The sequence below is a fragment of the Oncorhynchus clarkii genome, chromosome 1, assembly GCF_045791955.1.
Source record: "Oncorhynchus clarkii lewisi isolate Uvic-CL-2024 chromosome 1, UVic_Ocla_1.0, whole genome shotgun sequence".
In the NCBI taxonomy this organism is placed as follows: Eukaryota; Metazoa; Chordata; class Actinopteri; order Salmoniformes; family Salmonidae; genus Oncorhynchus; species Oncorhynchus clarkii.
Window position 1 is genome coordinate 65,559,650 of NC_092147.1, and position 24,683 is coordinate 65,584,332.

At 43.5% G+C, this 24,683-nt stretch overlaps 1 protein-coding gene across 1 annotated transcript in view; it reads left to right on the forward strand.

Moving 5' to 3' along the window:
• Positions 1 to 581: 581 nt before the first annotated feature.
• The window catches only part of LOC139411002 (synapse differentiation-inducing gene protein 1-like), a 51,960-nt gene continuing 27,858 nt past the window's right edge, over positions 582 to 24,683 (forward strand). Inside the window, exons 1-3 of the mRNA XM_071156772.1 lie at positions 582 to 945; positions 14,919 to 15,576; positions 17,408 to 17,545. Coding sequence (XP_071012873.1) covers positions 15,025 to 15,576; positions 17,408 to 17,545 — 690 coding nt within the window. The 5' untranslated portion in view covers positions 582 to 945; positions 14,919 to 15,024. The remainder of the gene's footprint in view (positions 946 to 14,918; positions 15,577 to 17,407; positions 17,546 to 24,683) is intronic.

Below are 24,683 nucleotides of genomic sequence, written 5' to 3' on the forward strand. Positions count from 1 at the left end.
GCTCCTGAAACCGGAAATAGCAAGATGTCAGCCCCCACAAATTGGTGTATGCAACCATGAGTAGATTAAATTGAAAACAATGGTCGGCCATCTTGGAGGCTGTCTCTAGTTCTCATTAAAGCTCAATGTTCCAAACCTGGGACCTGCAGTACATCAACCCTTATTATTTGTCGGAAGTGTAGCCTACACCTGGGGGCAGCATTGGATTATTTGATAGGACAAACAACAGCGAGGTAGAGACCGAGGTCAATCACTCTTCAACATTCACGACATTAAATTGTCATATTTGTGAGTCGATATACAATTCAGTATAGGATTTACCTATAGTACCAGATGGGTTACTAAACCATAGTTTATTGTAAACCTTTGATATTATAATCCCCTTGAAATATGGCATAAAATCCCTATTTCAGCACAAAAATATGTTGAAATAACAGGGATTCTTTAGGACCATGGGGTGAACTGTTCCATTTGATTGGTACCTTCACACTCACCCAGCACTAGATTGATAGCCGGTAAGGTCTGAAATGCTGCTATTTGACACTTTTACATACAAAGCACAGTGCAGCTGCCTTCACTTCACAAGTAAGAACTGTGGTAGCTATAGCCGGTGGTGTGTGTCTGTCTGTATGCTGCACGTGGTCCCCGCTGTATTTTTTCCCATCTGAGCAGAAGACAAAATGCAACTCCCCCATTGCAGGCACACAAAATACAAATGTCATTGATGTTTTTCTTCAGGTTGGACATCAGACTATTGAGGCTTTGGTTTAACACTTTTTGTTAGATTAGGTGGAGACTGAGTCCTGGATAGATTTATATGGGATAGCCTGTAGAGAATTCCTACTGAAAGGGAAGGATCGCTGACGGATTGTTAAACCCTCGGTCCACTTATGTTTCCGACCGGATCTAGTCTACTCGCCGCAGAACGCGCTTTCACGTTGGAAGGTAAGTTTGTGTGATTGCCTTGCCAGTCAGATCACGAACTTGCAGGTTACAGCAACAATAGAAGAGACTGCGGAGAACACAAGCAAGCTAATAAATGTTATTTTCATTGATTCGTTTTGGGTGATTCTGGTGAATTATAAAACGATAAAGGATATGCATGTAGACTACTAGTTTAAAAAAAAAATGTATATATGTGTCAATGTTTCACTTACAAACATAGCCGTTTCTCCGCGTGGGCCATTGGGCCATAGCCTATAAGGCTATTTTTTTTAAAATTATTTTTGGAGTGAGCTGTTTGGGAACCGTTCAGTGCTCATTACAAACACGGCAAATAAAGGACCTTGAATGACAGCTCCATGGACAACTCCTCCGTTCACCCGTAGACTTATTGCAACTATTTTGATCCGCCGCTGACCACGTTTTAGCCCACTTCTCTGTTTACATTGTGTGATAGCCTACACTTGGGCTCTTCGACCCTGTTCCCGGAGAGCTAGGTTTTGGCTCCAACCCGAATCTAGCACACTTGAATCAGGTTAGTTCAGCGTTTGTCCAAACTCTGTGCTGGAGACCCCAAGGGGGGCACGTTTGGGGTTTTGCCCAAGTACTACTCAGTTGATTCAAATAAAAGCTTGATTATTTGAATTAGCTTAGTAGTGCTACGGCAAAACAAAGTGCGCACCGAGTTTGGCAAACGTTGGGTTAGTTTAGTCTGGGGTTGGATTGAAAACCTACAGGTGGGTAACTCTTCAGGGACAGGGATGGAGAGCCCTGCCCTACACTGTAATTCATTCAACTGGATTCCTTTACTTTACCAGCATTGCAATCCAGTGCTTGCACGATTTTTGGAATTAAAATTCTAGGAAATTGGGCAACCCGTAGGCGTATTATGTTACCCATTGCACACAACCCACAAAGTTAGAGTGCATTCGGGAAGTGTTCAGACCGCATTCCTTTTATTTTTGTTTAACGTTACAGCCTTATTCTAAATCGATTCAATGATTTTCTTCCCTCAATCTCAAATCAAATCAATCTACACACAATACCCCATAACGACAGTGAATACAGTTTTTTTTGTTGTTGAAATTTTAGCAAATGTATTTGTTTTTATTTTGAATACCTTATTTACGTGAGTATTCAGACCATTGCAATGAGACTGGAAATTGAGCTCAGGTGCATCCTTTTTACACTGATAATCCTTTAAACGTGTCTACAACTTGATTGGAGTCCACCTGTGGCAATTTCAATTGATTGGACATGATTTGGAAAGGCACACACCTGTCTATATAAGGTCCCACTGTTGACAGTGCATGTCAGAGCAAAAACCAAGCCATGAGGTTGAATGAATTGTCCGTAGAGCTCCAAGACAGGATTGTGTCGAGGCACAGATCATGGGAAGGGTACCATTGAAAGTCCCCAAGAACACAGTATCCCCCATAATTCTTAAATGGAAGAAGTTTGGAACCACCAAGACTCTTCCTAGAGCTGGCCGCCGGGCCAAGCTGAGCAATCGAGGGAGAAGGGCCTTGGTCAGGGAGGTTACCAAGAATCCAATGGTGACTCATACAGAGCTCCAGAGTTCCTCTGTGGAGATGAGAACTTTCCAGACGGACAACCATCTCTGCAGCACTCCCAACAATCAGGCCTTTATGGTAGAGTGGCCAGCCAGCTTGGTGTTTGCCAAAAGGCATCTAATTCTCTGGTCTGATGAAACCAAGATGAAGCTATTAGGCCTGAATGTCAGGTGTCACGTCTGGAGGAAACCTGGCACGGATTTGAACCCAATCAAACATCTCTAGAGAGACCTGAAAATAGCTGTGCAGCGACGCTCCCCATCCAACCTGACAGAGCTTGAGTGGATCTGCAGAGTAGAATGGGAGAAACTTCCCTAATATGGGTGTGCAAAGCTTGTAGTGTCATACCCAAGAAGACTCAAGGCTGTAATCATTGCAAAAGGTGCTTCAATAAAGTTCTGAGTAAAGGGTCTGAATACTTACACTACCGTTCAAAAGTTTGGGGTCACTTAGATATTTCCTTGTTTTTGAAAGAAAACACACTTTTTTTTTGTCCATTATAATAACATCAAATTGATAAATACAGTGTAGACATTATTAATAATGTAAATGATTATTGTGGCTGGACACTGCAGATTTTTTTATGGAATATCTACATAGGTGTACAGAGGCCCATTATCAGCAACCATCACTCCTGTGTTCCAATGGCACGTTGTGTTAGCTGATCCCAAGTTTATAATTTTAAAAGGCTAAATGATCATTAGAAAACCCTTTTGCAATTATGTTAGCACAACTGAAAACTGTTGTGCTCATTAAAGAAGAAATAATACTGGCCTTAAAACTAGTTGAGTATCTGGAGCATCAGCGTTTGTGGGTTCGATTACAGGCCCAAAATGTCCAGAAACAAAGATCTTTCTTCTGAAACTCATCAGTCTATTCTTGTTCTGAAAAATTAAGGCTTTTCCATGTGAGAAATTGCTAAGAAACTGAAGGTCTCGTACAACTCTGTGTACTACTCCCTTCACAGTACAGCACAAACTGTCTCTAACCAGAATAGAAAAAGGAGTGGGAGGCCCCGGTGCACAACTGAGCAAGTGGACAACAAGTACATTGAAGTGTCTAGTTTGAGAAACAGAAGCCTCAAGTCCTCAACTGGCAGCTTCATTATATCATGCCTGCAATTCCCATCCAACCTGACAGCTTGAGAGGATCAGCAGATACAGGTGTGCCAAGCTTGTAGCGTCGTACCCAAGAAGACTCGATGCTGTAATCGCTGCAAAAGGGGCTTCAACAAAGTACTGAGTAAAGGGTCTGAATAATTATGTAAATGTAATTTCATTTTTGTGTTTTATAATTTAGCAAACATTTCTAAACCTGTTATTGTGTGTCGATTTATTGTGGGGACAATTTAATACATTTTAGAATAAGGCTGTAACTTAACAAAATGTGGAAAAAGTCCAGGGGTCTGAATACTTTCCCGAATGCACTGTATATTGCTTTCATGGGAAGTTAGGATAGCCTACCAGTCGATAACTTAACACTAATTTTAAAATGTAAACGTTATATGGCCTGATTGATTACTTCCTTCCCATTGTCATCGCTTGTAACCAATATGTGATACCGTTGTGTAAGGTGACGTTGTAATTGTTCAGATTTATAGGCTATAGTCCCCAGTTCCCATTGCATTTTTTTCCCATTGTTCCCCTTTAATCAAGGACTGAAAAGTGCAGTAAGCGCTGGCAGACACAACACCTGTGAAAAAGCCATGTGAAAATGTGATTAGCATTACATGGCAGGACTATAGCCTAACAACTGACAATAATGATTTCTATCAAACCTACTGAAATTCATATTTTACAACTTCATCTTCTTTACATGGAATCCGACCTCCAACAAAACTGTCATTGGACTTTAGGGGAAAATAATCTTTTAAAAAAATAACCGTTTACATTGTATTTTAGTGTTGAGAGGTGGGACATCACATTGTAGGATTTTTAATGAATTTATTTGCAAATTATGGTGGAAAATAAGTATTTGGTCACCTACAAACAAGCAAGATTTCTGGCTCTCACAGACCTGTAACTTCTTCTTTAAGAGGCTCCTCTGTCCTCCACTCGTTACCTGTATTAATGGCACCTATTTGAACTTGTTATCAGTATAAAAGACACCTGTCCACAACCTCAAACAGTCACACTCCAAACTCCACTATGGCCAAGACCAAAGAGCTGTCAAAGGACACCAGAAACAAAATTGTAGACCTGCACCAGGCTGGGAAGACTGAATCTGCAATAGGTAAGCAGCTTGGTTTGAAGAAATCAACTGTGGGAGCAATTATTAGGAAATGGAAGACATACAAGACCACTGATAATCTCCCTCGATCTGGGGCTCCCCGCAAGATCTCACCCCATGGGGTCAAAATGATCACAAACACACCGCCCGGGCAACGAAGGAGTGGCTTCGTAAGAAGCATTTCAAGGTCCTGGAGTGGCCTAGCCAGTCTCCAGATCTCAACCCCATAGAAAATCTTTGGAGGGAGTTGAAAATCCGTGTTGCCCAGCAACAGCCCCAAAACATTACTGCTCTATAGGAGATCTGCATGGAGGAATGGGCCAAAATACCAGCAACAGTGTGTGAAAACCTTGTGAAGACTTACAGAAAACGTTTGACCCTGTCATTGCCAACAAAGGGTATATAACAAAGTATTGAGATAAACTTTTGTTATTGACCAAATACTTATTTTCCACAATAATTTGCAAATAAATTCATTAAAAATCCTACAATGTGATTTTCTGGATTTTTTTTCTTCTCATTTTGTCTGTCATAGTTGAAGTGTACCTATGATGACAATTACAGGCCTCTCATCTTTTTAACTGGGAGAACTTGCACAATTGGTGGCTGACTAAATACTTTTTTGCCCCACTGTATATGCATATGTTGGTCACAGATGCCTTTAAAAAACAGAAAGGTGTGGATCAGAAAACCAGTCAGTATCTGGTATGATATGACCACCATTTGCCTCATGCAGCGCGATACATCTCCATTGCATAGAGTTGATTGTGGAATGTTGTCCCACTCTTCTTCAATGGCTGTGTGAAGTTGCTGGATATTGGCGGAAACTGGAACACACTGTCGTACACGTCAGTCAAGAGCATCCCATACATGCTCAATGGGTGACATGTCTGGTGAGTATGCAGGCCAGAAGAACTGCGACATTTTCAGCTTCCAGGAAATGTGTACAGATCCTTTCGGGAATGAGGGGCCGTGCATTATCATGCCGTAACATGAGGTGATGAGGTCTTGTAACATGAGGTCTTGTCACGGTATCTCCGTGCGTTCAAATTGTGACGACCCTCCCACTCTGTCTGCTGTATTCTTTCTCTTTGCTCTTGTTTTACTTATTAGCATGTTCGGCAGGAGTTGCTGGGTGGGTCGTCAGCGACATGGGGACACACCTGGTCCCGTGATAAATACACCTCTTCCCCATTCATTGAGGAGACTCTCTCCATGCAGACACACTGTTAGATTTTGGTTATGGCATTTTTGTGGCTGTTTTGTTTGTTTACTTTGGCACCTTTCAACACCCATCATAATCACATTTTTATATACACAACCACTCACTTACACTACTGATTACAGACTACACACACCGTTGTTAATTGTATTTACGTTACCGCTGATAATAAATATATTTTTGTTATTCCTAATCTCCACGTTGTCTCCCTTTTTTTGTTACGGACTTCGAGCCTGTTCGTGACAAGTGGGGGCTCATCCGGGATCTTGAAGGTATTGTGTTTGGGAGAAAACGTGGCGTTAATGTTTGAGAACTCTGTAGGTGCTTTGTTTGCATCTTTTGTTACAGCTTGTTTGAGTTGTAATGTTTGATGCCCAGTATTGGTTGCCTTTGTTTGTTTGGTAAACTTGCCATTGTGGTGGATAGTTGGTTGTGTGCTGCATTGAAGAGAGTACACTGGTTAGTTTCCAGGCCCCTGCCCAGGCTGGAGACTCTTGCTTTACTCACTGTTGGGACAGCGGTCTGAGGAAGTTAGTACAATTGGCTGTGTACCTCAGTGGGAGATTTGAGTAGGGTAGTGACACTTGCTACCTGGAGCTTTAGCTTTTCTTTTTCTCCTGTTAGGCTTAGCGACGTGTTTCACTTTGGAATATGTTGGGCGTGGTTATTTTTGTGTGGTGTCCGTGGACTGAGCAGTTGTCTCGGGGGCACATCTGTGGCTTGGAGGGAATCAGCCAGCATGCTGTGTGTTTTTTTTATTTTTTAAATATATTTTTTTACCTTGCCAGCGGGCTACAGTGCATAATTACCCACCGCAAATCCGCACGAAGACTAGGGTTGAGTTATTGTGGGGTTTGGGGAATCTCCATATATATTTCATCTCTCTTCTGTGGTGCCCAGTGTGATTGTCATTTCTCTTGTTGTGGTCTGGTCTGGTGTGCTCAGCAGAGGGGAAGAGCGAGATGTTTTTTGTTGTTGTATTTACCTGTGACTGGCGTCTAATGTAGACGAGTTCATTCGCTTTCCATCAGAGGAACTGTTCGAATTATGTACTAAAGAACAGCTGTTGAAGATCGCTGAACACTACAAGATTGAATTTAGTGATAAATGTTGTTTTTTAAATTCTGTTATGTTGATATTGAAAGCCAATCTGATTGAGAGTGGTATTCTTGAAGTTTAACACTGGGGAAGCCTCTGCCGAGGACTCGCCGTCTCCCCGTTTCGCTACAATGGCCTAGTGGTCTGCCTTTTGAACAACAGAAGGAACTGCTGGTTGGTTGCTACAGTTGGTTAGGGAAGTAAAGCTCTCAGGGGAGAGTTTCCTCTGGGAAGGTGACCCAGATTTACCTAGGGGTCGCTCCTCTCTCGGTCATGCCCCTGACTCATTTGATATTGTTGGAAACCTAACGTTGTTGCCAAAATTTAATGAGAAGGACCCTGAGACGTTCTTTTCGTTGGAGCTTATTGCTTGTGCGCCCTCTTTCTGAACGTCTACGTGACTGACCATTGTTTATTTTGTTTGGTATTGTCCTGTTCTGTCGCTCCGCTCCTTCTGGTCTCATTTTCTTCTTTCCTCTTAAAGGTTGCTTCCTGTGCGCAAAGGTTGCTGAGGTCTGGGGAGGACGAGGTTGGCTGGGGCAAGTGGAAGTGTGAACACATGGCTTTGGGATGCTGGTTTGGTCAATTTGGGATGCAGGCTGGGTCTTCTGCTAGTATCCAGGGCAGTATTTTGTTTGTGTGACGGCCCTCCCACTCTGTCTGCCGTATTCTTTCTTTGCTCTTGTTTCCCTTATTAGGATGTTCGGCGGGAGGAGCTGGGAGGGTCGTCAACGACATGGGACACACCTCGCCCCGGGTGTGTCCCGGGATAAATACACCTCTTCCCCATTCATTGAGGAGACTCTCCATGCATGGCATTTTTGTGGCCATTTTGTTTGTTTGCTTTTGCACCTTTTCAACACCCATCATTATCATATTTGTGCACGCAACCACTCACTTACACCTACAGATTACTGACTACACACACCATTGTTAATTCTATTTACGTTACCTCAGGTAATAAATATATTTTTGTTAATCCTAATCTCCACGTTGTCTCCCTTTTTGTTACGGACTTTGAGCCGGTTTGTGACAAAATGGCCATATGTAAAATGCAATTGTGCTCGTTCTCCATAGCTGATGCCTGCCCACACCATAACCCCACCGCCACCATGGGGCACTCTGTTCTCAATGTTAACATCAGTAAACCGCTCGCCCGACACAATGCCATACACGCTGTCTACCAGCTGCCCGGTGAAGTCAACCGGGATTCATCTGTGAAGAGCACTTATCCAGTGTGCCAGTGGCCATCGAAGTTGAGCATTTGTCCACTGAAGTCGGCTATGACGCCAAACTGCAGTCAGGTCAAGACCCTGGTGAGGACGACGAGCACGCAGATGAGCTTTCCTGAGACTGTTTCTGACAGTTTGTGTTAATTCCTTTGTTGTGCAAACCCAGTTTCATCAACTGTCCAGATGGCTGGTCTCAGACAATCCCGCAGGTGAAGAAGACTGATGTGGAGGTCCTAGGCTGGCGTGGATAGGGCTGGGCGATATGATGATATACAGTTGGAGTCATTAAAATTATTTGTTTTTCAACACCTCCACAAATTTCTTGTTAACAAACTATAGTTTTGGCAAGTCTGTTAGGACATCTACTTTGCATGACACAAGTAATTTTTCCAACAATTGTTTAGACAGATTATTTTACTTATAATTCACTGTATCACAATTCCAGTGGGTCAGACGTTTACATACTGTTGACTGTGCCTTTTAAACAGCTTGGAAAATTCCCCAAAATGATGTCATGGCTTCAGAAGTTTCTGTTAGGCTAATTGACATAATTTGAGTCAATTGGAGGTGTACCTGTGGATGTATTTTAAGGCCTACCTTCCAACTCAGTGCCTCTTTGCTTAACATCATGGGAAAATCCAAAGAAATCAGCAAAGACACAATTGTAGACATCCATAAGTCTGGTCCATCCTTGGGAGCAATTTCCAAATGCCTGAAGGTACCACGTTCATCTGTACAAACAATAGTACGCAAGTATAACACCATGGGACCGCGCAGCCGTCATACCGCTCAGGAAGGAGATGCATTCTGTATCCTAGAGATGAATGCACTTTGGTGCGAAAAGTGCAAATCAATCTCAGAACAACAGCAAAGGACCTTGTGAGGATGCTGGAGGAAACGGGTACAAAAGTATCTATGTCCACAGTAAAACAAGTCCTATGTCGACATAACCTGAAAGGCCGCTCAGCAAGGAAGACGCCACTGCTCCAAAACCGCCATAAAAAGCCAGACTATGGTTTGCAACTGCACATGGGGAGGAAGATTGTACTTTTTGGAGATATGTCCTCTGGTCTGATGAAAAAACTGTTTGGCCATAATGACCATTGTTATGTTTGGAGGAAAAGGGGAGATGCTTGCAAGCTGAAGAATACCATCCCAACCATGAAGCACGGGGGTGGTAGCATCATGTTGTGGGGGTGCATTGCTGCAGGAGGGACTGGTGCACTTCACAAAATAGATGGCATCATGAGCATTTACATGTGGTCATTTAATATAAATTATTTTTTCATTGAAGTTACTGAAAATGTGCTATATCGGGATATGAGATTTTGTCCATATCGCCCAGCCCTACTTGTGGTCTGTGGTTGTTAGGCCGGTTGGACGTACTGACGAGTTCTCTAAAATGACTTAGGAGGTAGCTTGTGGTATGAGAAATTAACATTCAGTTCTCTAGCAACAGCTCTGGTGGACATTCCGGCGCCAGCATACCAATTGCTACTTCCGGCGCCGACAGAGATGGCCGCCTCGCTTCGCGTTCCTAGGAAACTATGCAGTTTTTTGTTTTTTTACGTGTTATTTCTTACATTAGTACCCCAGATCATCTTAGGTTTCATTACATACAGTCGAGAAGAACTACTGAATATAAGATCAGCGTCAACTCACCATCAGTACGACCAAGAATATGTTTTTTGCGACGCGGATCCTGTGTTCTGCCTTACAAACAGGACAACGGAATGGACTCCATGCAGCGACCCAAAAAAACGACTCCAAAAAAGAGGGAAACGAGGCGGTCTTCTGGTCAGACTCCGGAGACGGGCACACCGTGCACCACTCCCTAGCATTCTTCTTGCCAATGTCCAGTCTCTTGACAACAAGGTTGATGAAATCCGAGCAAGGGTAGCATTCCAGAGGGACATCAGAGACTGTAACGTTCTTTGCTTCACGGAAACATGGCTCACTGGAGAGACGCTATCCGAGGCGGTGCAGCCAACGGGTTTCTCCACGCATTGCGCCGACAGAAACAAACATCTTTCTGGTAAGAAGAGTGGCGGGGGCGTATGCCTCATGACTAACGAGACATGGTGTGATGAAAGAAACATACAGGAACTCAAATCCTTCTGTTCACCTGATTTAGAATTCCTCACAATCAAATGTAGACCGCATTATCTACCAAGAGAATTCTCTTCCATTATAATCACAGCCGTATATATCCCCCCCCAAGCAGACACATCGATGGCTCTGAACGAACTTTATTTAACTCTTTGCAAACTGGAAACAATTTATCCGGAGGCTGCATTCATTGTAGCTGGGGATTTTAACAAGGCTAATCTGAAAACAAGACTCCCTAAATTTTATCAGCATATCGATTGCGCAACCAGGGGTGGTAAAACCTTGGATCATTGTTACTCTAACTTCCGCGACGCATATAAGGCCCTGCCCCGCCCCCCTTTCGGAAAAGCTGACCACGACTCCATTTTGTTGATCCATGCCTACAGACAGAAACTAAAACAAGAGGCTCCCACGCTGAGGTCTGTCCAACGCTGGTCCGACCAAGCTGACTCCACACTCCAAGACTGCTTCCATCACGTGGACTGGGATATGTTTCGTATTGCGTCAGATAAAAATATTAACGAATACGCTGATTCGGTGTGCGAGTTCATTAGAACGTGCGTTGAAGATGTCGTTCCCATAGCAATGATTAAAACATTCCCTAACCAGAAACCGTGGATTGATGGCAGCATTCGCATGAAACTGAAAGCGCGAACCACTGCTTTTAATCAGGGCAAGGTGTCTGGTAACATGACCGAATACAAACAGTGCAGCTATTCCCTCCGCAAGGCTATCAAACAAGCTAAGCGTCAGTACAGAGACAAAGTAGAATCTCAATTCAACGGCTCAGACACAAGAGGCATGTGGCAGGGTCTACAGTCAATCACGGACTACAAGAAGAAATCCAGCCCAGTCACGGACCAGAATGTCTTGCTCCCAGGCAGACTAAATAACTTTTTTGCCCGCTTTGAGGACAATACAGTGCCACTGACACGGCCTGCAACGAAAACATGCGGTCTCTCCTTCACTGCAGTCGAGGTGAGTAAGACATTTAAACGTGTTAATCCTCGCAAGGCTGCACGCCCAGACGGCATCCCCAGCCGCGCCCTCAGAGCATGCGCAGACCAGCTGGCCGGTGTGTTTACGGACATATTCAATCAATCCCTATACCAGTCTGCTGTTCCCACATGCTTCAAGAGGGCCACCATTGTTCCTGTTCCCAAGAAAGCTAAGGTAACTGAGCTAAACGACTACCGCCCCGTAGCACTCACTTCCGTCATCATGAAGTGCTTTGAGAGACTAGTCAAGGACCATATCACCTCCACCCTACCTGACACCCTAGACCCACTCCAATTTGCTTACTGCCCAAATAGGTCCACAGACGATGCAATCTCAACCACACTGCACACTGCCCTAACCAATCTGGACAAGAGGAATACCTATGTGAGAATGCTGTTCATCGACTACAGCTCGGCATTCAACACCATAGTACCCTCCAAGCTCGTCATCAAGCTCGAGACCCTGGGTCTCGACCCCGCCCTGTGCAACTGGGTACTGGACTTCCTGACGGGCCGCCCCCAGGTGGTGAGGGTAGGCAACAACATCTCCTCCCCGCTGATCCTCAACACTGGGGCCCCACAAGGGTGCGTTCTGAGCCCTCTACTGTACTCCCTGTTCACCCACGACTGCGTGGCCACGCACGCCTCCAACTCAATCATCAAGTTTGCGGACGACACAACAGTGGTAGGCTTGATTACCAACAACGACGAGACGGCCAACAGGGAGGAGGTGAGGGCCCTCGGAGTGTGGTGTCAGGAAAATAACCTCACACTCAACGTCAACAAAACTAAGGAGATGATTGTGGACTTCAGGAAACAGCAGAGGGAACACCCCCCTATCCACATCGATGGAACAGTAGTGGAGAGGGTAGCAAGTTTTAAGTTCCTCGGCATACACATCACAGACAAACTGAATTGGTCCACTCACACAGACAGCATCGTGAAGAAGGCGCAGCAGCGCCTCTTCAACCTCAGGAGGCTGAAGAAATTTGGCTTGTCACCAAAAGCACTCACAAACTTCTACAGATGCACAATCGAGAGCATCCTGGCGGGCTGTATCACCGCCTGGTACGGCAACTGCTCCGCCCTCAACCGTAAGGCTCTCCAGAGGGTAGTGAGGTCTGCACAACGCATCACCGGGGGCAAACTACCTGCCCTCCAGGACACCTACACCACCCGATGTTACAGGAAGGCCATAAAGATCATCAAGGACATCAACCACCCGAGCCACTGCCTGTTCACCCCGCTATCATCCAGAAGGCGAGGTCAGTACAGGTGCATCAAAGCTGGGACCGAGAGACTGAAAAACAGCTTCTATCTCAAGGCCATCAGACTGTTAAACAGCCACCACTAACATTGAGTGGCTGCTGCCAACACATTGACACTGACTCAACTCCAGCCACTTTAATAATGGGAATTGATGGGAAATTATGTAAATATATCACTAGCCACTTTAAACAATGCTACCTTATATAATGTTACTTACCCTACATTATTCATCTCATATGCATACGTATATACTGTACTCTATATCATCGACTGCATCCTTATGTAATACATTTATCACTAGCCACTTTAACTATGCCACTTTGTTTGCATACTCATCTCATATGTATATACTGTACTCGATACCATCTACTGTATCTTGCCTATGCTGCCCTGTACCATCACTCATTCATATATCCTTATGTACATATTCTTTATCCCCTTACACTGTGTATAAGACAGTAGTTTTGGAATTGTTAGTTAGATTACTTGTTGGTTATTACTGCATTGTCGGAACTAGAAGCACAAGCATTTCGCTACACTCGCATTAACATCTGCTAACCATGTGTATGTGACAAATAAAATTTGATTTGATTTGAATTGCACGCTCAACTTGAGACATCTGTGGCATTGTGTTGAGTGACAAGCATTCTAGTGGCCTTCTACTGTCCCCAGCACAAGGTGCACCTGTAATGATCATGTTGTTTAATTAGCTTGTTGCTATGCCACACCTGTAAGGTGGATTGATTATCTTGGGAACTGAGAAATGCTCACTAGCAGGGATGTAAACAAATTTGTGCACTAAATTTGAGAGAAGTTTTTTGTGCGTATGGGACATTTCTGGGATCTTTTATTTCGGCTCATTAATAACATGTGACCAACAGTTTACATGTTGCATTTTATATTTTTGTTCAGTGTAATATATCTTCAGGAAAAGGACTGTGCCATTATTGTCCTTATTGCAATTAGGCTCCGTTAATCCTGTAAAAGCTTGTTCTTGTAATGGCCACTTATGTTCATATGCTCAGAAATAGCACTATGTCATTGAGCCAAAATGTGACCAGCTAGATATTCTCATAATGTAAATAGAGATTTTGTCATGTTGAACAGTTGTCCCTTCTATAGGCTTTAGCTTTGACCTTAGCTTTGATTTTTGAAGGGGATAGAAATGGAATAGTGGCAGTCCATTTTAATTCCACTGGAGCCTTAATTTGCTAATGAACCATTCATTTACTAATGTTTTGATATGTGCTTAAAGGCTGTTGGTTTACTGTCCCTGAGGCATTGAATACAAAGCAGCACGTTGAACTCTTTTGCAAAATACATAAAAAGCAAACAAATAAAGGATTGAACTCGAGCCAAGGGAGTCCCAATACCTCCCACATTCAGCGAGGTGTCTAATTAGTCACAGGATGCTGCACAAGAAGCTGCTCTCACACACTGTGGCAATACAGTTAAAAGCTGACTTGGACATGGCATCCATTAAAGCCTCATCCTGCACACACAGTTTACTGCTGAACCTAGCAAAAATAGTATTACTGTTCCAGGCCTTGGCAAGGTATAGCATGCAGATAGATAATGCAATGGTGGAAACTATGGCTCTGACATGCAACGTTACTGCTTACGCAGGGACTATTTTGGCATGGTTGAGGACCAAAAGCTTGCAGGGCTGAGAGGGAATGAGGGGGGTGAGGTGTGTGCATGTGCACATGCAGTCATGTATGTGTTTGCCAACAAAATGCATTTGTTGGTACACACCCCACCAGATGAAATGCAAAGTGATGTAGGCCTGGGAGTTAAAGTGCCTTAGGCAGCACCAAACCTCTCAGGATTTAATGCTTGGCAGGGTTGATGTTTTGTAACTGGCAGCTGTGCAATTAAATCTTCATAGAGATGGTGGATGTTAATTGATAAAACACTCTTCACTTTTTGATAACCCCTTTACCTGAACATGTTTCTGACTGAGCTGGATTTACCAAAATAACTCTGCACAATTAAATACATTTACAACTGAGTGCAAGATTACACGAAAATAGGCAGAAAGCCAATCACTGATTAAACCCCCTCAAAAAACTCTGTTTTTCTCATCTGAATTACCAATTCAGTAACATGAATAGAGGAAGCATGTACAGGCTTTAAGCTCTGTCTGTGTTTTATACTGCTTTTGATGGAGGAAAAAACAACAATGTAAATCGAATACAAAAGCCCTTTTTTATCTGATAAGCCATTTTAATCTGACCTCCCACAGGAGAGTGCAGCCTACCATCCCATGCCTTCCCCAACCCAAGGCCCCTATGAGAGAGGCCTTTAAAGAGGAGGGGATTTGACCAAACAATCCAGCTCTGTAAGTCGGGATGGAGGGTGGACAGGGAGCAGGGTCGTGCTCCAGCCAGGCTGTGGAGGCTGAGTACCCCGCCCAGGGGACAACTTCTCCAGCCAGGGGAGGAGGGGATGCAGGGCTAGGCTCTTGCAAACACAATGGACTGATCAATACCCACAGCTTGGTGGTGGAGACTAAGGAAGGGCTGGTGTCAGTGTACTCGGGGTCACAATACCAGGGTCACATGGTGGTCAACCTATCCCCCCAGCAGGAGCAGAATGGCCAGGGAGTGGGCGGAGGAGGGGGACACCCACAGCTGCTCAACCCCAGCGCTCTGCCCCAGGGCATGGACCCATGCTTCAGGCCCGACCTGATCCTGTACTCTGAGAACACGCTGCGGGCCTGGGGGGATGGAGGAGTCGGGGATTGCTGTGAGACCACCTTCATAGAGGACTTGGCATCCGGTTCCTCTGCCGCCTCCAAGGATACGCTGATGTTTGCCGATGGCAAGTTCCTGGACATGTCTGTGGAGGATGCAAAGATCCAGACCCTGTCCTATGACGATGATGAGTTCCAGGACCTAGAGGTAAGGCTTGGAGCTCTGTCTTTTATCATAACACATTACGCTGTAAGAAATGTAAGAAACGCATGAATATATTGCTGTATGGTTAGACGTTTGTGTTATTGCATTCAGGGACAAATAATAATGGACCAGATGGATTTCTGAGGTTTTTGTTTGAAGGAGAAGGATCTCTTGGGTTCTTTAAGATGTTTCACCACCTCTGATTCAGCAGGCATTTCCCTGCTCAATAGGCCTCAGGACAGACCAGGCAGGAAAAAACATGTACATTATGTGGGCTCAGGTGGCTGTCTTGGGGATATATTGTTTCCCTATCCCTGGGTCTATGTGACCTTCAAAGACTAGTTATTTTAATACTAAATGTTTGCAGGAAACATTTGAGTCCACACTAAATTGTTGGTTTCTGGTGTTGCCATGGTTTCTGGTGGTTGTCACTGGAGCAGTCAAGGTATGCAACATTTCTATAGCTCATTCTTAATTAATATGATCTTTGTTACAGTATGTTGTAAAATTCTAGAGAAAGCAAAAAATACCTCCCCTGCTTTATTTGTTCTTTTATTCACTACAAAAGTAGCTCGTTGGATTCTCAACGTGGGTTGTTTGAAATACACAGAAATTTAATCATATGTGAGGTTCCCACAGAATATTTGTAGATGACGACCATCCTTAAAATGTATTGCACATACTGTACCTCATACTTAGAGATTCTCTGGTAGTTTTCTATACTTAGCCAGTAGCCGGCCTTCACAAGCCAAAAGTGGTCCTCGAAAATGGCATACTACGTCACGTGTAGATATGTGCACACCGTTATTGCTCTGTCTTTCACTCTGCTGTGTGTGCATCTTGCTAGCTGTGCGCTCAAATAGCAAGGGGCTAAAGCTCATTGGCTGGAACTCAAATTGCTTGGGGGCTGGCCCACTTGGGGGAAATTTTTGGGAAAATGGTGCTGCACAGCCTCCAGTAAACAGTCACTTTCCAACTAGGGATTTTGTGGCTAATTGAGGTAAGACAGGAATTCTGCTTATAGATTATGTTCTTACAGTACTTTCGGAGTAAAACATGTCTAAACCTTCCAACTTTACATAGGCTGTCTAGGTTACTATTTAAGTCCTTTCAATATCTTATAATTTACTGTGCCCTCTGACCTTTTTATTAGCGTCAGATTTAGGCACTGTGTGTGGAATGAGATTAGTGAATTATACATTTTTGGCGTCTTGTTCAGTACCCATCTGAAGTTAATCAGCAAGTCTGAGGAGGTGCAATGATTTGTAGTGTCTTACTAATCCACCCTCCAGGGCAAGAATGACCTCATAATTAGGGCCAAGCTTTTTTGGGGGCATTTTGCTTTTACAGGCATTTCAAGCATGATCCACTAGGTTTGCTCAAGCTGATTGTAGCTAAAAAAAATAGGTCAATTTAGGAGCAATTTGGGAGAGTCAATGAAACCAACCATGGAAGTATAATGTTGTGAATTCGGGGGTAGCCCAGACCGGTTTGAGATACCCTGTATTGGCTTGGCAGTCGTTGGACCCGGGTTTGAGTTTTCCCATCATTGTCCAATTGGCATGACTGGTCGTGCCCCAGTCTGGTTGAACATACGTACAGTGCCCTCTCGGTGCAAATCGACTGCTAGAGAGCACAGCGGTGCAAGCTCAGTGCCTGAACAAATGTGTTGAGGTGAGGAAAACCAGAGCCATCTGAAGTAAAAGAGAATGAACATTTATTTCAACAACACATCAGCAAGACCACCATATGCTGCGATATAGTGCAGTCTTCTGTAAACCTCTAACCTTTTCTTGACCTGCATCTAAAGTAGTCACTCTTTGTGCTTTCACAGAGCGAGTACTCGAGCGACTCAGAGAGTGAAGACAACTTTCTCATGATGCCACCGAGGGACCACTTGGGCCTGAGCGTCTTCTCCATGCTGTGTTGCTTCTGGCCCTTGGGGATCGCTGCCTTCTACTTGTCCCATGAGGTAAGGACTACTACACTGTCAATGACACTACACACACCACGGTTGCGTCACCACTAGTAGTTACAGTAAATATCAAGGCAGTCTTAGGAGAATGTGCATACTCTCACACAATAAATAACCTAAAGACGTAAATCATTTATAGATTTAGGTCATCATTGTATTAGGTGCAAGGCTCAAAAGTACAGTGCCTAGTGAAAGTCTACACAACCTTGGCACACATCTTCATATTTTGCTGCCTTAAAATTTAATCTAAAAAGGATTACATTTTTATTTTATTTTTTATCTACACATTTTCAAAGTGTCGTGATTAATTAATGTCTTGATTGTGTATGTCCTCACACCCCTGACTTAATACTTGGTGGAAGCACCTTTTGGCAGCCATTACAACAGACAGTGCCTGCAGAAAGTTTTCATACATTTAGTTGTTACAGCCTGAATATATATATATATTTTGTTTGCAGATTTATTGAAAATAAAATCAAAGAAATATCTAATTTATATCTAATTTAACACAACTGAGTTATTACTTTGTAGAAGCACGGTGATTACAGCTTTGACTCATCTTGGGTATGTCTATATCAGCTTTGCACCTTTAGATTTGGGGATTTTCTCCCATTCTTCCTTGCAGATTTTCTCAACTCATAATTATCAGCTTCCATTCAGTCAGCGCATAAAACCGCCTCGCCAGGCCAAATGTATACAATATTAACAGCCTTTATATCTATTATAGACATAGGCTTTCAGTGTGTGACAGGTTGGTGATTCTGAAAGGACAGCAACCGTAATACCAGCCGACTCATGTAGGAGAGTGCACTTTCTGTTAAACACCAAGGGCCAGTGGAGGGTATACGCAGGTATAAGCCGTATACCCACTTTTTCAGTGGGCATTGCTTATACTCACTCCGTATTCCCTACTGATGCATATCAAAATAGTGAAGTGGAGGTATACGATTTATCAATTATGTAGAACAACAGGGAAATCATGCACAAAGTAACCTACACAATCGCAAAGCATGTGAAATATATTCACATAGCCTAGTTTCAGCGGAATATCATCTGCAGGCAGCAAGAGTGTGCATCTCTCAACTGGTTTTGGCATAGAGCAGCTCACCGAAGAATGACATCGGTAGCTGGTACGGTAGCAAAGATGTTTGAACTCATATCTACCAGTAAATGCTAACTAAGGCAACAATGGGAATGCAAACCAGGTATGGAAAAAGTTAAGTCCGAAGTGTTGGTTAGTAGGCTATTTGTGATGTGTAACTGTCATGTGCTGTTTGCGTCAGGGGCCTAGTTATGGATCGGGCCTAGGTGGCTTGGGGAGCCAGGCCCTGACAGCCCCCCCCCAATCAGATTGATGTGGTTTAAGGGGGGGACGGGGGACTTTTGGGCAAAATTAGAGTATACCCACTTCTCCAGGCACCACTGCATAGGGCCGATGGAAAGACAGCAGTCACACACATAATAAGCCAGTAGGTCCCAATTAAAAGAATACAAAAACACAACTTAACCAGCTCGGCTACAGCGGGTGAAAAGGTCAGACTGAGATGTTCTCTCATTTGTGTCTGTAAGTAACTAGCTAGCCAACTTTAGCCAGTCAGCTTGAGTGATTTGGTTGGGACAAGCATGCTTTGGCTGAAAAGCTGCAGAAGGACGAGTAGGCTATAATTCCCCATCGTTTATCAGTGCAATTGTGATGGCCAATTAGCTGAAATTTCAGAGTGTTTGTTCCTTTGTTAGATTTGAGCTCATCTTGCTCTGGCTAGCATTAGTAGTTGATCTTGTTGATATGCATAACTGAGGGAGAGCGAGAGTCTACCTTTTCATGGTTGTTTGTTCAATAGGACTGTAAAGTTCCCAAATTTAAGAGGACTCCCGTGGTGTTTACATTTTTGTAGAAATCCATTCAGGTGTATTTTGTTGCTTTTGGCAAATGCGTTCTAATGATCTAATGTCGTGCTGTTGCAACTGCCTGTAAACGCAGTCTAGTTCAAAGTGAATGATGGCAGGCCCATGTTGCAAATGACTTATTTGTATAAAGGTCTATTGTAGATCTGATTGGCTATAGGACTCTGTGTAGACTCCGGTACTGGACGAGACATATGTTTTTATTTGATTTCTGAGGTTGTATATGAACATATTTCAATAAGATTTTATGTTGATAAAATGCTGTCAGGTCCACTTTAAATGCAACAGTGTTTCACACACACAAGTTATTTTCAAAGAAATGGCTAACAGCAAGGGCGTTGCAATAAAACAAAGTTCCACTCACCAGGTGATGATCATTTGAAACTTAACTTCTTGTTGAAAGTTCTTCTTGAAAAGAGAGAAGATAACAAATTAGCAACAACATCCTCTTTGATAACACCTGCTACAGCCGCTGCAAACTAGCCGACAACAAAAGCTAGCTAGCTGGACCGTGGGAAAACTACTGCTCGCTATTGCACAGTGACTTGTTGGCCTTTAAGAAGGCAGAAGTTTCCATAGGTTTTAGTAAAAACTTGAGATTAAATCAGAACAGCATTGAAAATAATATAATTATCATTATTATAATCCTTATTTTATAAATCCTTCGCCCTTCTCTGAAGGCGTAGAAAGCCCATTGTTCCCCACTGTGTTTGGGGTTAGCAATAATTTGTAGAGTGGCTCTTTTCCCTCAGCATGCATTTTTTTCACTCTTCCGAATTTCTAAAGAATACATATGTTCTGAAATATGAATATAGAAATCCTGGACATTTTGAACTTGATTTGACACAATTACAATCATGGTCTTGAATTGGGCTCGCATTCTTCTGGTCTCAGTCTCGCCCCTCCTCCGGTCTTGGTCTTGACTTGGATTCGATTTGCCCCGGCCTTGGTCTTGAATCTGTCTCACTTTAGGTGGTCTCGAACACAACACTGTTTCATGGTAGTGATGGTGTTGGACGGTTGATGAACTGTGATTGGTTTTCTCCAGACATAGCGCTTTGCATTCAAGCAAAATAATCATATTTTCGTCTCATCAGACCACAGAATCTTTTTCCTTATTAGCTCAGTCTTTCACAATCCTTTTTTGCAAACTTCAAGTTTGCTGTCGTGCTTTTTTCTCAGGTGTGGCTTCCGTCTGGCCACTCTCCCATAAAGTTCAAATTGGTGAAGTGCTGTAGTGACTGTTGTCCTTCTGGCAGGTTCTACCATCTCAAACAAGGAACTCTATAGTTCTGTCAGAGTGGTCATTGGGTTCTTAGTCACCTCCTTGACCAAGGTCCTTCCTGCCCTGTTGCTCAGTTTGGGCGGATGGCCAGCTCTAGGCAGTCTGGGTAGTTCCGTATTCTTTTCAGTTTCCCCTTTGATGGAGACCACTGTGCTCTTGGAAACTTTCAACACTTTTAGAAATTGTTTTATACCTTGTATGCCTCATCACAATTCAATCTCCGAGATCTACAGACAGTTCCTTGGACATTATGGTATAGGTTCTGCTTTGACATGTACTGTCAACTATGGGACTTTATATAGGCAGTGTTTCCAAACTATCATGTACAAACAATTAAATTGGCCACAGGTGGACTCCAATCAAGTTGTAGTGACGGATGATCAAAGGAAATTGGATGCACCTGAGCTCAATTTAAAGTGTAATAGCAAATTACATATTTCTGTATTTAATATTCAATAAATGTGCAAATATTTCTAAAAATATTTTTTCACTTTGTCATTATGGGGTATTGTGTGTGTAGATGGGTGATAAATTAATAATATTTTTAAAATAAATAATTTGGCCATAACACAACAAAATGTAGAATAAGTCAAGGGGTATGAATACTTTCTGAAGGCACAGTGCCTTGCTCAAGCTCAGTAAATTTGGTTGCGAAGCAATGATGGACAGCAATGTTCAAACATCTCAGATTTTATAGGACATTTTAGTCAGGACTGAAACTGAACACTCAACCCCTTGTAGAAAGCCATGCTGGTGTGTCTTTGGCATGAACATTTGTGTCATTTTCACAATGAAAAATTAAACTATCTGGGGGTAGAGTGAGGAGGGTTTTCCTCTAACCTTTTACCTGGGCTTTGCTCCCTATTTCTTTTGATCCTGACAAACTCCCCAGTCCTTGCCGGTTACAAGCATACCCTTAACATGATGCTGCTAACACAATATTTGAAAATACAGAGTTTTTTAAAAGTGTTTTATTTATTTCACCTTTATTTAGCCAGGTAGGCAAGTTGAGAACAAGTTCTCATTTACAACTGCGACCTGGCCAAGAATAAAGCAAAGCAGTTCGGCACATACAACACAGAGTTACACATGGAATAAACAAAAACATACAGTCAATAATACAGTTGAAGAAAATCTATATACAGTGTGTGCAAATGAGGTAAGAACAGGGAGGTAAGGCAGTAAATAGGCCATGGTGACGAAGTAATTACAATTTACCAATTAGACACTAGAGTGATTGATGTGCAGAAAATGAATGTGCAATTAGAGATACAGGGTTGCAAAGGAGCAAGATAAATAAATAAATACAGTATGGAGATGAGGTAGTTGGATGGGCTATTTACAGATGTGCTATGTTTAGGTGCAGTGATCTGTGAGCTGCTCAGAAAGCTGGTGCTTAAAGCTAGTGAGGGAGGTAAGAGTCTCCAGCTTCAGTGATTTTTGCAATTCATTCCAGTCATTGGCAGCAGAGAACTGGAAGGAAAGGCGGCCAAGGAGGAATTGGCTTTGGGGGTGGCTAGAGAGATATACCTGCTGGAGCACGTGCTACGGGTGGGTGCCGCTATGGTGACCAGTGAGCTGAGATCAAATCAAATGTATTTATATAGCCCTTCGTACTTCAGCTGATATCTCAAAGTGCTGTACAGAAACCCAGCCTAAAACCCCAAACAGCAAGCAATGCAGGTGTAGAAGCACGGTGGCTAGGAAAAACTCCCTAGAAAGGCCAAAACCTAGGAAGAAACCTAGAGAGGAACCAGGCTATGTGGGGTGGCCAGTCCTCTTCTGGCTGTGCCGGGTGGAGATTATAACAGAACATGGCCAAGATGTTCAAATGTTCATAAATGACCAGCATGGTCGAATAATAATAAGGCAGAACAGTTGAAACTGGAGCAGCAGCACGGCCAGGTGGACTGGGGACAGCAAGGAGTCATCATGTCAGGTAGTCCTGGGGCATGGTCCTGGGGCTCAGGTCCTCCGAGAGAGAGAAAGAAAGAGAGAAAGAGAGAATTAGAGAAAGCACACTTAAATTCACACAGGACACCGAATAGGACAGGAGAAGTACTCCAGATATAACAAACTGACCCTAGCCCCCCGACACATAAACTACTGCAGCATAAATACTGGAGGCTGAGACAGGAGGGGTCAGGAGACACTGTGGTCCCATCCGAGGACACCCCCGGACAGGGCCAAACAGGAAGGATATAACCCCACCCACTTTGCCAAAGCACAGGCCCCACACCACTAGAGGGATATCTTCAACCACCAACTTACCATCCTGAGACAAGGCTGAGTATAGCCCACAAAGATCTCCGCCATGGCACAACCCAAGAGGGGGCTCGAACCCAGACAGGATGACCACATTAGTGAATCAACCCACTCAGGTGACGCACCCCTTCCAGGGACGGCATGAGAGAGCACCAGTAACCAGTGACTCAGCCCCTGTAATAGGGTTAGAGGCAGAGAATCCCAGTGGAAAAAGGGGAACCGGCCAGGCAGAGACAGCAAGGGCGGTTCGTTGCTCCAGAGCCTTTCCGTTCACCTTCCCACTCCTGGGCCAGACTACACTCAATCATATGACCCACTGAAGAGATAAGTCTTCAGTAAAGACTTAAAGGTTGAGACCGAGTTTGCGTCTCTGACATGGGTAGGCAGACCGTTCCATAAAAATGGAGCTCTATAGGAGAAAGCCCTGCCTCCAGCTGTTTGCTTAGAAATTCTAGGGACAATTAGGAGGCCTGCATCTTGTGACCGTAGCGTACGTGTAGGTATGTACGGCAGGACCAAATCAGAGAGATAGGTAGGAGCAAGCCCATGTAATGCTTTGTAGGTTAGCAGTAAAACCTTGAAATCAGCCCTTACTTTGACAGGAAGCCAGTGTAGGGAGGCTAGCACTGGAGTAATATGATACATTTTTTTGGTTCTAGTCAGGATTCTAGCAGCCGTATTTAGCACTAACTGAAGTTTATTTAGTGCTTTATCCGGGTAGCCGGAAAGTAGAGCATTGCAGTAGTCTAACCTAGAAGTGACAAAAGCATGGATTAATTTTTCTGCATCATTTTTGGACAGAAAGTTTCTGATTTTTGCAATGTTACGTAGATGGAAAAAAGCTGTCCTTGAAATGGTCTTGATATGTTCTTCAAAAGAGAGATCAGGGTCCAGAGTAACGCCGAGGTCCTTCACAGTTTTATTTGATACGACTGTACAACCATTAAGATTAATTGTCAGATTCAACAGAAGATCTCTTTGTTTCTTGGGACCTAGAACAAGCATCTCTGTTTTGTCCGAATTTAAAAGTAGAAAGTTTGAAGCCATCCACTTCCTTATGTCTGAAACACATGCTTCTAGCAAGGGCAATTTTGGGGCTTCACCATGTTTCATTGAAATGTACAGCTGTGTGTCATCCGCATAGCAAGGCGGGGCCTTACCTATCAGAGACTTGTAGATGACCTGAAGCCAGTGGGTTTGGCGACAAGTATGAAGTGAGGGCCAGCCAATGAGGCTGTACAGGTCGCAGTGGTGGGTAGTATATGGGGCTTTGGTGACAAAACGAATGGCACTGTGATAGACTGCATCCAATTTGTTGAGTGTTGGGGGCTATTTTGTAAATGACATCACCAAAGTTGAGGATCTGTTTCAATCTGTGTTGTATTAGATTTGACCCAAACGTGTGTGTGTGTTTGAATTTAGGCCAAAAAGTACATTTCTTTGCCATATTGTAGGGCTGGGCAGTATACTGTATTTTACGAAATACTGGTATTGAGGCACGGACCAGTTTTGGTTTTTATGTTACCTTCTATAACAGTGTTTGAATGTTTGGTTTGTTAAACGTGATACACCATGTGTAACATCCATTTTTTCCCCCAAGCGTTCTATAATTACACTTAGTTTGTGTTTCTTACATCTGCAAACAGCTAGTTTGTCTTTTCTTAGCAAGTTGGGCCTAAA